At 32.7% G+C, this 12950-nt stretch overlaps 2 protein-coding genes across 2 annotated transcripts; both read left to right on the forward strand.

The window, feature by feature from the left end:
• The first annotated feature begins 922 nt into the window (after nucleotides 1-922).
• Nucleotides 923-2448, forward strand: LOC114193206 (protein terminal ear1-like). Its single transcript, XM_028082925.1, has 4 exons — nucleotides 923-1330; nucleotides 1413-1523; nucleotides 1604-1763; nucleotides 2131-2448. The coding sequence occupies exons 1-4, from the start codon at nucleotides 954-956 to the stop codon at nucleotides 2293-2295; spliced, it is 813 nt and encodes a 270-aa protein (XP_027938726.1). The 5' UTR covers nucleotides 923-953; the 3' UTR covers nucleotides 2296-2448.
• A 7870-nt stretch (nucleotides 2449-10318) lies between these two features.
• LOC114194994 (protein ALP1-like) lies at nucleotides 10319-12371 on the forward strand. The gene is made up of 5 exons (XM_028085392.1): nucleotides 10319-10963; nucleotides 11050-11275; nucleotides 11343-11786; nucleotides 11902-12260; nucleotides 12321-12371. The coding sequence occupies exons 1-5, from the start codon at nucleotides 10319-10321 to the stop codon at nucleotides 12369-12371; spliced, it is 1725 nt and encodes a 574-aa protein (XP_027941193.1).
• Nucleotides 12372-12950: the final 579 nt, after the last annotated feature.

Below are 12950 nucleotides of genomic sequence, written 5' to 3' on the forward strand. Positions count from 1 at the left end.
AAATAAATATACATTGTTCAAATTTTTTTTAAACAACTACAATGATTAAAATTTGTTATTACAATAATTTCCTTAACTTAATCTACTTTTAATTTAATCTTTTCATTCTCCAGTTTAGAATTTGATTTCCGGAAACTGAATTCTTGCCGGTAAATCGACGCTGAGTGGCCCCAACGAACCGAATTCTGACCAATACATATCTAGCACAAACAATAGTATCCGGAAAAATATTAGGAACAATATGATATGGATTAAAAAAATAGCAAAGAGTGCCACTTGGAAAACAATTTCCAACAACAGTTACCATTTAGAGGTTTAATTCTTCTGAAAATGACAAGAGAGTGTAAATTGACGGGACAACAATGACATGATGTCTGGTTAAGTAGAAATTTAGTAGACTAATAAGGTAGTATGAATAGTGCTGGAGTACTTTACTTCTTGTAAGACTGGGTATGGTAACTCAGAAGTAGGTAGGACTGTAACACCATTATCTTCGAGTTATTTCAACAAAACTATTTAGAAAAATATATATTAAAAAAAAGTTTTAAAATACTAGTAAGAAAATAATAATATTGGAAGACTGTTTTTAAATGGTGATATATATTACCTAGCATACTCATTTCTGCATTGTGACCAAAGTGGAGGGTCTGCAAAATGTTTGGAAGGAAAAGAAAGTGCGTGTGGAAGGCGGGTGCAGAGAGCGAGCGTCACCATCCGGCGGCAGAGAGTAGGCGATGGCAGAAGAACAACACGAGTTGGTCTCGTCCTGTAACAGAACCAGCATTTAATGCCACAACCCAAAACCTTCTCATCATTGCACTTTCCATCATTACTCTTTTAACATTTCCCATTCCCACACTCATTCCACCACCTTCTCTTCATCATTACTTTCCTTCCTATAAATTCCACCTTCTTCTACTACCTCACTTCATTCTCACCGTTTCAACTGCACCATGCTTTCTCACCACACTCTCAACCCTCACGCTCCACCTTTTTATCTCAAACCCAACCAACAACAACTCCAGCTACTGCATTTTTCTCGCCCCATCTGTTACTACGTTCCTCCCTCCACCTTCCCCCTTTACCCTCCCTTTCACGCGCCATTCTCCAACCCCTCTCCTCAACGCGCCAAAACCGACACCGGTCGGAGTAAAGTGTGCGCTTCCGCCGGAAACTGGCGCTGCCACCGCAAGTTTTACAAATGGCGGGTTAGGGGAAGGAAGATTCGGGAAAACGGTACGGTCGTTATGCCGTTTCCTGACACCGTTAAAGAAGCCGAGTCCTCTTCTATAACCACCGTCATGATTCGCAATGTCCCTAACCAATTCAAGTAACTGCTCTCTTCTCGCTAACCTTTTATGGAATGTGAGAGTGTAGTTTTGAGCGAGATGTTTTGTGGCAACTTGTTTTAGGTTTGATGACTTGCTACACATACTGGACGAGCATTGTTTGCGACAGAACAAGAGCGTTGACCCCGAGAAGTGGTCCAAGTTTGACTTCGTTTATCTGCCGGTGGATTATAGGTAAGGTTCTGGAACATTGTGTGTAGTTGCGGTTCGTTCGTTGTTCACGTTTTCGTGTTCTTTTTTTTCTTTGTTTCCAGGAAATTTTCAATGCAGAAAAGGGTCTCGAATCTGGGATATGCCTTTGTTAACTTCACCTCTCCTGAAGCTGCGTTCAGATTCTACCGCGAGTTCCACGGTGTCGAGTGGGATGTTGACCAGAACAAAAAGATATGCCAAATCAACGTGGCTCAGTATCAGGTTTCGTTGTCGTTTCAGGAATGTCTTTTTATTTACCCTAATGGGTCTGGAAGAAACTTTTGGTGTTTCTATTTGTTTTCATATATCTTAACTCTGAGGCTCATTAGTAGTATTAATGTCAGTGTTGGACACTATTGCAAATAAATATAGATATTACGTTTTAGTTTTTATGAAGATAGATCTTTTTGTTTGATGAATAACGTCTTTCTGTAGCGTTTTTTTTGAATGTTTCCTTTTGGATTCACCGACGCATGTGAATGAAAATGTTGATACATAAATTTAATTAACTTTAAGCAATTACACTAATAAAGTAAACGTAGGGGAATGTAATTTCCGTTCATAACGTGTTGTCCCTTCAATTGTGCAGGGAAGGGATACTCTGACGAGGATTTTCCAGACAAAAGTATTCCGGTGTGCGAGCCCAGATTTATTGCCTGTGCTGTTCTCAGAAGGCCGTAACGGATGGAATCGTCGAATCGAGGGAACTTATTTGGGCAATCATGTTTGTGGCCTGCCACGAAGAACCAAATGAACCTGTGCTTTTGATCAAAAAGTGTGATCAATCTTTTTACCTTTCCAAGGGAACTTAATAGTTAACCTTTTTCTTTTTACCTTTTTTTTTTCCCTGTAGGCTTAGGCTGCGGAGTTTTTAGTTTCCTTTGTTTTCATTCTCCCCCTGGAAATGGTGGGGTCTGCAATCTGGGGTGAATTGGAAACATGGGTTGAAAAGGACTGTGAATTGCTCTGCAAAATTAGTTTGCTTTGTTGTAAATTGTTGTACTTATATAATAGTAATCGTTCCAATCTTAATCCTTATGTGCATGCTTCAGAAGAGACACTAACGTGTGATTGTGTTCTATATTTTCATTTTTTTTATATGGCATATATTTATCCGACTATGATTTAAGGACATTTCTGGCGTTTGGTTTTCAGACTGAGTTTAAATTTTGCAGCTGTTTGTTAATTTGTCATGGAACTGACGGCTTCGATAAGCAAACCTTTGGTGTTAAACCATAACATTAATCTAAAATCCTCTAGCAAGCAGTTTTCTGGTTTGGTTTATGGCTTTATGTGTTGCCTCATGTGTTATTTTTCTCCTGCAGTAGGAAACATCCATGTTAATGAAACATGTTTTGGATTAATACTCTTGCATTTGTAGCCGCTTATAGTAATATGTCAATTGACATTATCTGAGCTGAGCTACGGTCACACAATGAGTAATGGTATTACATTCATTGATTAAAATAAAAAAAAAAAATATAATGTTGTATTCATGAAAAAAAAGAAGACTAAAGGATAGTGTTAAAATGAGTGTATAAATATTTTGTGTGCCACATATTTAGCACTTATTATACTTATTTGTAACTTACAATTAAGGCTTCTGTGAATTACATTAATGTGATCGAAGAAGGATATGGATAGCATGAAAAGACGAAAGATACTGTAAACTGTTTATAGTATTATACTCGAAATATACTATTAATAAAGAAAAATTTAAAAACTTAGTTAAAAGTACATTAATAAAGTAAAATTTAAAAAGAAATTAAAAGTATATTAATAAAGTAAAATTTAAAATCTCAATTAAAAGTATATTAATAAAGTAAAATTTAGAAACTTCAATAAAAGTATTTAACTTAGAAGACCACCGAAAACACTGAAGTGTTCAAATTAATGCTACATGTAATTTGAAAAAAATTGACAATTATTATTCTTTGTATTTTATCTTATAATTAAATAAGATAGTTATTTAAAATATTAAATAAAATATCTAAAAATATATTTATTCTGGAATTATCTTTTATCATCACATCTTATAACTAAGATTTATTAATTATCGAAGTATTTTTCTAAGTTCAATTTTTATTATCATTTTCTCTTCTTATCTCAACTAAATCTCTTCGGGTCTTGATTTTTTTAGCTTACTCTGTCTATTACCTTAAACTTAATTTTTACTCTATTAAAACACCTTAAAATAATCGAAAGAACATTTATCTAATTAAAAAATTATTTTTAACATAATTTTATATCTCAAATTCATTTAACTATGTTAAAATAAATTTTAATTAAAACACACTTTAAATAAAAAAAATCATTTAAGAAATCAAAATTAAATTCTAAATGAAAACATACATATACTCGTGAAGGACGAAAGATAAAAGTAAAAGAATAAACATATAATCCATTTTTTATTTTGTATAGAATTATTACCTTTTAACAATTATTTATAATAATTCTATTTTCATTCAATTTTTAGTTTTAGTATTTACGAAAAAAAAACAAAAAACTTTGAATACATGAGGGAACTTAGAAAGTTTTTGCGCAACATAGTATGTAAAATACATATCTCTAAATCACTTATTATTAACTATAATACTTTATATTTCAATTTATTCTTAAAAGATTTTATAGATGATCTTCTATCCCATTGTTTATTTTTCTTTAACCAAATTATACCTTTTTATTTTCCTTTTTTAAACCAAATTACTTTTTCTTTTCTTTTTATTTTTAACCAAATTACTTTATTCTCATCTCATCTATCTTTTATTAGTCTTATACTTGTTTTAATCTTCATTTTATTTTTCGCCAGCTTCTCGCCCACCCACTTTTTTATTTCATTCTCTCATCTAACACTAACTTTTAGAGTACAAATTCTCTACCTTTTGATGTCCCACGGCAAAAAAGTACAAATTTCTGGTTTGGTTTTATGGCGTGTTGCCTCATCTTATTTTTCTCCAGCAACCAATTATAGGAAAAATCAAGTTAATGAACATGTTCTGGATTAATACTTTTGCATTTGTAGGCACTAATATGTAAGATTTGTTGCATTATTTACTTATTGGTCGTTCCTGATTCTCCTTGATAATTAATGTCGTTATTTGTATTTTTTATTGTAGTGAGTTTTTTTTTATATAAGTGGGGTTCAGATCGAATTTTACCAAGTCTCACTAAATGTTAATTTGTTTTGATAAAAAATGAAGAGCCTTAGATCGAAAACAAAAAATACTGTAAACTCTAACCAATAAAGTCAAATAGGTTCATCTCTTAATCATGAGAATTAGAATTTTATTTATAAGTAAATCAGTTATAATTTATTTATTCTCTGAAAATGAAAAGAATATTTCAGTTAGAAAGAATAATAACAAAAACAAAGATTACAAAGATAATAACCAGATATTGAATCTCCCATATAATAATATCCTGTTAATAAAATTTAACTTAACTATTAGGCGAATAAAGATCCAATTTGTGATCCTTTGTGGGCTAATCTTTTAGGTCGACCTTTGGACATCTTATTCATCTTCGAGTCATGCCTTAGACGATTGAAACGGTATAATGATAATTTGATCCTATTCGGTGGGGAGGATAGAAGGGGCAGATGGGGTAACGACCCCCAAACTTCTTGAAATTTTTTTAAATTATATGTATTTTTTAAATTCTTTAAATTATAAGTATGTTTTAAAATTAGGTAGTAGTATAATGAAAAAATAATGGAAATTAAATTAGGTGTTTTTTTTTTTATTTTCTTTTATGAAGTACAACATTGAATGCTAATGAATAATAAAACACAAAATCAAATATAATAAACAAAAGTAATTTCTTAAGATATTTTGGAGTTTCTTCTCTCATCGTCTTTTGAGCTTCTCACATGTTGTACTTGTGTATCACACTTACCTGTTTTGTTATTGAAGAAAAAAAAAAGTTAGACATAAGTTCATTATTTTTGTCATCATTTTTTATATCTTTTTTTAAGATAACTCTATCTTGTCTCACTTGATGGTGAAATATTTGTTTAATATTTAGTACTATTTTTTATCTCATGACCTTTTTTGTATATTCATTTTTTATGAATATAGAAAAACAAGTAATGTATTATGTGATTTTTCATTGTGACTTATTATCATAGTTTTTTTTAGTAATGATGTCTCTCAACTTTTGATTAGATTATGATAACTTATTTTTTAGTGTTAAACTTCTTTTTTAAATAGGTATATTGATGAAAAACAAAATAATAAATTTATTTTTTAAAAGTGATAAAGAGAAACTACTAGTGAAGATGAAAACATGATAATATGGTTGCTCATGGCCAGTGGCGGACCTTTGTGGTAGCAGGGAGGGGCCATGGCCCCCCCAAAAATTTGATTTTTTTTTTAAATTTTAGGTATTTTAAATTTTTTATATTATAGATATTAGATAATATATTATAAATTAATGATGATTAAATTAAATATTTTATTTCTTTTATAAATATAATAATTAATGTTAATAAATAATAAAATATAAAATCAAACATAATAAATAATAAATAATACAAAGATTTATCAAGATGTTTTCATTATTATTTTTCATTATGGTTCGTTTGACCTTCTTATAAATCATTTTCATTTCTTATTCTTAAATTTTTTCTTTTGTTTTTGAAGAGAAAAATATTTATTTTTTTGCTCTTATTTCTCTTTGTTCTCTTTCATTCACGAGGAGGAAAAGAATTAGGTAATTCTTTTATCTTACTTGATAGTGAAATATTAGTTTAATAAATTATTTAATAAGTCTCTTTTATATTAATTTTTATTTTATGAACATAGAAGTAAAAGTATCTTATTATGTGTTTTTTTATAATCGGATACTGTGGTTCATTATATGACTTGAGTTTCTCACAAATCGTTCTCATCTCCCATTCTCACCTATTTTCTTTTGTTTCTTAAAGAGAAAAAGATCTACTATTTTTGCTCTCATATATCCATTCTCGAAAAAATAAAGAAGAAAGTAATTCTCTCGTATCACATGATAGTGAAATATTAGTTTAATAATTGTATATTAATTTATTTAATGAGCTTGTATATTAATTTTTTATTTTATGAACATAAAAGAAAAAATATTGTACTGTGTGTTTTTTATAACTGGATCTTAAGTGTGGTTTGTTTATCATCGAATTTTCTTTTGATATTTACGTCTCTTAGTTTTTTATTAGATTATGAAAATTTATTTTTTAGTATTTTTTTTAAATAGGTATACAAATTCAAGTCTTCCATAGATTTATTTGTAATCTTTTTTTTAGTTATCGTTATACTAAATTATGTATTCATTTTTATTATATTAGTGACAATAATTAAATGTATAAATTTTGAACGTATTATTTTGGCTCCCCCAACAATGTTGATCAAGATCCGCCACTGCTCATGGCATAATAATGAAACAAAAATTTGTGAAGACTTTTGAATCGATCTATCCACATTAATAAAATAGAAAATGAATATTTTGTACATAATATGATTATTTACATTAAAAGAAAAATAACTGGAAATTTTAATTATGATTCAATTATTGATGAATTCAAGAATATCAAAAAATGATAGACAATCCTTTATATATGTGTAATTTCTTTTATAGTTATAGTTATACTAAATTATGTATTCATTTTTATTGAATTAGTGACAAAAAATTAAATATATAAATTGTGAGGATACTATTTTGCCTCTCCCAAAAATTGAGTATGTGATAGAGATGACAAAATTACTTGTGTCCACAGGTACCAACAGTGGATAGTTAGTACCTGTGGGTATTTATTACTGTAGGTAGTGGATATTTTAATACCCGTTTATAACGGGTTGAATGCAAGTATCATATTATCCGTACCTAGATGTATATGTTAACCATAAAAAATTAAAATTAAAATTTAATTTATATTTTATTAAGTTAAATTTAATTAAAATTAAATTTTTTATATTTTATTATATTAAATTTGATCAAAATTAAATTAAATTAATATTATATTTTATATTTTATTATTTTATTTAAAAAATTTATAAAATATATATATTTTTTAAATATTTGTAGATATAAAAATATTCACAAATATTCACGAATTTTAAAGTGATCCACGAACAATTTTTAATAAATAAAATGAATATATTTAATGTTCTAATAATATTTATAATAAATTCTAATTTGATGCAGTTTATTATTAAATTCTAACGACCATATTGAATATTAAAACTAAAATTGAAATTAAAAATTTACCTTTAAATTTACAAATAGTAAAATTTTATTTTCGGATAAGAGATACCTAATTGTTATTATTTATGTTACTAATTTTATCTATCCATTATCATATATTATTCAATATTATACATTCACATAAAACTCTATCCTATATCGAAATTTACTTAGATTTATTTGGATTTTTATGAATTATGTCACGTCAGTTTTATTTGGTGGTTTTTGTTTATAGCTATTTCTGCCCTATTTCGAAAGCCGAGTGAGTGGACTTGGTAGGTATCACTTTATTTTTATTGGATTGTTCAGAAATGAGTTGTGGTTCGATTTGTCTGGTCTTGGTGGTGATATGAAAGAGGTGTGTTTGTGGTGATGTTGCTCATCTATTTTTGGAAATGACAACTGAAATCATTTGGGGTACGGATCCTGAAATGAAGCCGCAAAAATTAATTGAACATGCAAAACCAACCCAAATAATGACGTTTTTTTTAAGCCTTTTTTGTTTTACCTGAAGGACATCCCAAATTTCTCTAAAATAAACCATAGTTAAAAAGAAAAAAAAAATTCAAAAGCACCATACAGATAAAATTTATTATATTATTCATATTTATGATGTTAGCCATTAAGTTAATTCTTTTATCATTTTATATTTTTTATTAGAAAATTTGTCATGTTACTTCTATTCTACTTTATGTAATATGTGTTTATATATCAGTTTAATTATTATTTTAATCTTAATATTTATCAAATTATCCTATGTGATTTATTAATTTTTTAATTTTTAATTTAGTTTCTATTTTATTTAAGGCTGTGTTCGCATGCATGTATTTACTGTTGCAACGAAAGTGGAGGGATGGATCAGCGGTGATTTGCGGTGTTCGCTTGCTATGATTTGAAGGCAAGTATGTGAGAGGATTTGAAGGATTCATGGATTTTGGCATCCCGCTTCTGAACCAAAGATTTGAAGGAGAGTGGTAATAAAAGACGTATTTACCCTCGTCATAAATGTTTCACGTGTTTTGCATGTACAGTGGAGGTTCAACTGCATTCAGAAAAAAGCAAAGATTCGTGAGAAAAACACAACAGATTCGCGAGATTCCTGACGGGATTCCTGACATGTTGTGACTATACAATCTGTGTTTGAATTTGTTTGACTGCAGCGACCATTAAATAACAATTGAATAAGTTAGAAGGTTGGTGTGTGTGATTGGTGCGGTGTATAAGTTGGAAGAGGGGAGAAGGCAGAGTTGGTTTTTCGCATGACGCAGACGGTGCTGTGGCTTCTGTCATGTGAGGTGAGTTTTTTTTTGTTGATTATATTTGTTTGGTGCCGCTGGCAGTGCGAAAGAGAGTGGAGAAAAAGACCAAAGGGGTGCCAAATCGAAGCGCGGAAGAGACGGTGGCTGCTGGAGGTTTTTGGTGGCCTGGAAGGGATGTGGTGGAAGCAACGGCGGAAGGAAACGGTGGCTACTGCAGGTTGTTGGTGGCCTGGAAGGGATGTTGTCGAAGCAAGGGCTGAAAGAGACGGTGGCTGAAGGTTCTGCAACAGCTTGGAACCGATCCGCAGTGACCAGATCCGATCCCAACATGTGAGGAACCGATCCAGAGAAGTTGGAATCGATCCAACAAGAGGCGGAATCGATCCATGATGGTGCAGATCCGGATCCAAGAATCGTCGTTGGTGGAGTTGGCGCATTGGAGAACTTGTTGGCTCGTGGGAGAGTGGATTCCAGAAGGAGAATGGCTTGGACAAGTTCGTCGTTCATGGAAGAGTGCCATGGATCCATCATTTCCGATCCATAGTCCAAGTGTTTTGTTGTGGGTGTATGAACTGTGTTCATTTTCTGCAAGTGGTGTTCGATGATGGTGTAGTCATTTTTGCATGCTCTCTCCAACAAGAAGCTACATGATGGGAACTGATGTACTGGTAGTGTTCCTAGTGCTGATGGGAACTGATTTTTGCATGCTCTCTCCCACCCTCACTGTTCTACTTAATTTCTTTGGTTGCAGGTGGTGCAGTCTGTGGGATGGTGCAGTCCGTGGGATGGTGAATGACTCTGCACCTTGCTGGAGGTGGTGCGTAGGTTGTGCGTGGTTGTGAAGAATAGGAGGTTAGTTGAGAGATATTGGAGGCTGTGCGTGGTTGTGAAATTAGTTCCCGGATCTCAAACCCTGGTTCATGTTTCGGTTTTGTGTGTGAAAACTTTGACTGGTAAGGTAGTTTGTGGTTGGTGGACTACAATGGTTTTTATTAACTCGAAAATTCTGATATCAATTTGGTTGATGTAGGTGTTGGAGTGTTGGTGTTGATAACTTTGTTTCTTCTTTGAAGTAAAAGGTACGTAGATTTTGAAAACTTTCTTTGTTATATTTGTGTGGTGGTTATATATGGATTGTTATTGTTATGGATTTATATGGATTTATATGTATTTATATTTGTTATTTGTGGATTATTGATGCAATTGGTATGCCTATTTATTTTTCATTGAATTATTGTCGTGAAAAAGAAATCTTTTGTATAAATTTGATCTTATTTTTATATTTTTTCAAATAATAATATGGAAATGGTTGATGCTTATGTGTATTATATGTATGTCATAGTGGTTAAATTTGTTCAAGGTAATATGGAAGAAGAACTAGAACTTTCATATTTGGATGGCGAGGATGTAGTCGATGATGTTGTAGGTGTGGACTTCAATATAGTTACACATTTACATCGACAATTACAAGTGCGTACAGCAATTGCTGCAGTAACAATGTTATGCATTGTTACACATGCGTTGAATATATTGACTATATATTCGAATCATAGCACTACTATTACGGAATACGTCCCCAACAAAGACCGTCGCAGAGAGCAATTGATGTCTTACCTGGTGCACACTAATCGATGTCGTGACATTATTCGTATGGGACCAGAGGCATTTATTAACCTATGTCAACGACTAAGGTCAACTGGGTTAGTGAAAGATGCAATACGGTCAACCGTGGAGGAACAAGTTGCAAAATTTCTGCACATAATTGGGCATAACGTTAAGAATAGAAGTGTTGCATTTTTCTTCCATCGTTATGGGTCAACTGTTAGCAAACATTTCCATAATGTATTGGATGCAATTTTGAGCTTGGAGTCCGAGTTTTTAATTCAGCCATCCGGAAATGATGTGCATCCAAACTTGGCCAACAATAGTCGGTTTTTCCCATACTTCAAGGTAAAATTCCAATTTCTTTGTTATCTTATTTGAATAACAACGTCAACAAAAAGGGAATTTTGTTTAACTTTCTAGCTATGAAATAGGGTTGTCTAGGGGCAATAGATGGAACTCATGTCCGAGTTAAGGTCCCAAGATCTGATTCCGCAAGGTTCCGAGGGAGGAAGGATTGGCCAACACAAAATGTTTTTGCTGCATGTGATTTCGATATGAGATTCACTTATGTCTTAGCTGGTTGGGAAGGGACAGCATCTGATTCAAGAATTTTGAAAGATGCTCTTTTTCGAGATGACCCCTTGATCATACCTGAAGGTTAGTCTTTGTTTCTTATTCATGTACTTGTGCGTCCGAGAAATCTAAAGTGTTATCATTCGTGTAGGAAAGTACTATCTTGGGGATGCTGGATTCATGCTTAAAAGAGCAATAATGACTCCGTACAGAGGTGTAAGATATCACCTTAAAGAATTTACACGAAGAGGGCCACAAAATCCACGTGAACTGTTTAACCATCGCCATTCATCACTACGGAACGTCATTGAAAGAACATTTGGTGTTTTGAAGAAAAGATTCCCCATTATAGCAAGTGGAAGTGAACCTCATTATTCTTTGGAGACAATGATTGACATTGTATTAGCTTGTTGCATCCTTCACAACTTCCTTCGTGGTGTAGACAATGACGATGCGCTAATTGATGAGGTTGACCGAGAGATTATGGAAAATCATGTAGAGACCAATATTGTTCACACACGTGAAGATGATTATCGTCTTGGGTGTAATTTTAGGGATGAATTAGCTGAACAAATGTGGCGAGATTACAATAATTGTTAGTTACATGTACTTAATTATGTTGAATGACTTTGCTTTATTTAATGGAAAAAATTTTGGTTTGTATATCAAATTTATTTAATTTCATATAATTAGTACTGTTTTTTATTTAGGTGAGAACATGAACAAGGGAAAAAGTGTTGGTATTGATTCCGGCACCGGATCACGGGAATTTACAAAATGGACTGAAGACATGGATGAAAAGCTATTGACAGCGATGCTAGAAGAAGCCCGATGGGGGAACAGGGTTGATGGAAGCTGGACAACCCAAGCATACAACAATATCGTGAGTCATCTGAACCAATTGGGGTTTGTCTCAGTGACCAAAAATAATGTCAAGAATAGGCAAAAAGTGGTCAAGGAGAAATGGCGTGAGGTTCATGATTTGTTCAGTTCACTTAGTGGATTTGCATGGAGTTCATCAACCAAGCGGTTTGAAGCAGAAGACGAAGTTTGGGAAGACTTAGTCAAGGTAATTAAATACTTAGCATGTGTTTTCAATGACATACACAAATTATTTTAACACACACAGGAACTTATCAATGCAGGCCAAACCATCTGCGACGAAATGAAGGGTCACTAACATTAGACACTACGATTTGATGGAGGAACTGTGGGCAGTCGATAGAGCAACTGGTGGTGGAGTCCACACGGCAAGACAAGCACGACGCAAAAGGCAACAAACTCGTTTGGAGGTTGATCTCAATGATGAGAATGAGTACATACCTGATGCACCTACCTTTGAAGGAGTTGATTACCACCTTCCACCTTCACCCCCTCAAATGGATGAGTATAGTCCTGGCCCGACTCAATCACTGCCATCAGTCCCCTCTGGCGGGACGTCAACATCACGGGGGTCGAAGCGCAAAGCCCCCATGGTGGATGTATTGGACTCCCAATTTGACAAGCTTACTATGAGGCTTGATGGATTTATGGATGTAATGGGGTCTGGGAACTCTCCTTTTGAGAAAATTTCCATGATGGCGGAAAGACAAGTCATAGCATTTGAAAAGCGCAATGATATTCTGATAGAGCAAGTGGGGATGATGCGTCGCAATGGAACATTCCAATACACCGAGAGTGATATCTGGGAAATGCTTAGCGGAATGAATATACCAGAGCCTAAAGTTATGGAGCAGTGCTATGATTTCCTTTGCACCAA

The sequence above is a fragment of the Vigna unguiculata genome, chromosome 8 (genome assembly GCF_004118075.2).
Source record: "Vigna unguiculata cultivar IT97K-499-35 chromosome 8, ASM411807v1, whole genome shotgun sequence".
NCBI lineage: Eukaryota > Viridiplantae > Streptophyta > Magnoliopsida > Fabales > Fabaceae > Vigna > Vigna unguiculata.

Coding starts and splice junctions, on each gene's coding strand:
- LOC114193206 (XM_028082925.1), top strand. CDS start 954: ATGCTTTCTCACCACACTCTCAACCCTCACGCTCCACCTTTTTATCTC. Junction 1,331..1,412: donor AATGTCCCTAACCAATTCAA/GTAACTGCTCTC, acceptor AACTTGTTTTAG/GTTTGATGACTTGCTACACA. Junction 1,524..1,603: donor TATCTGCCGGTGGATTATAG/GTAAGGTTCTGG, acceptor CTTTGTTTCCAG/GAAATTTTCAATGCAGAAAA.
- LOC114194994 (XM_028085392.1), top strand. CDS start 10,319: ATGGTTGATGCTTATGTGTATTATATGTATGTCATAGTGGTTAAATTT. Junction 11,276..11,342: donor CCCCTTGATCATACCTGAAG/GTTAGTCTTTGT, acceptor TCATTCGTGTAG/GAAAGTACTATCTTGGGGAT. Junction 11,787..11,901: donor GTGGCGAGATTACAATAATT/GTTAGTTACATG, acceptor TTTTTTATTTAG/GTGAGAACATGAACAAGGGA.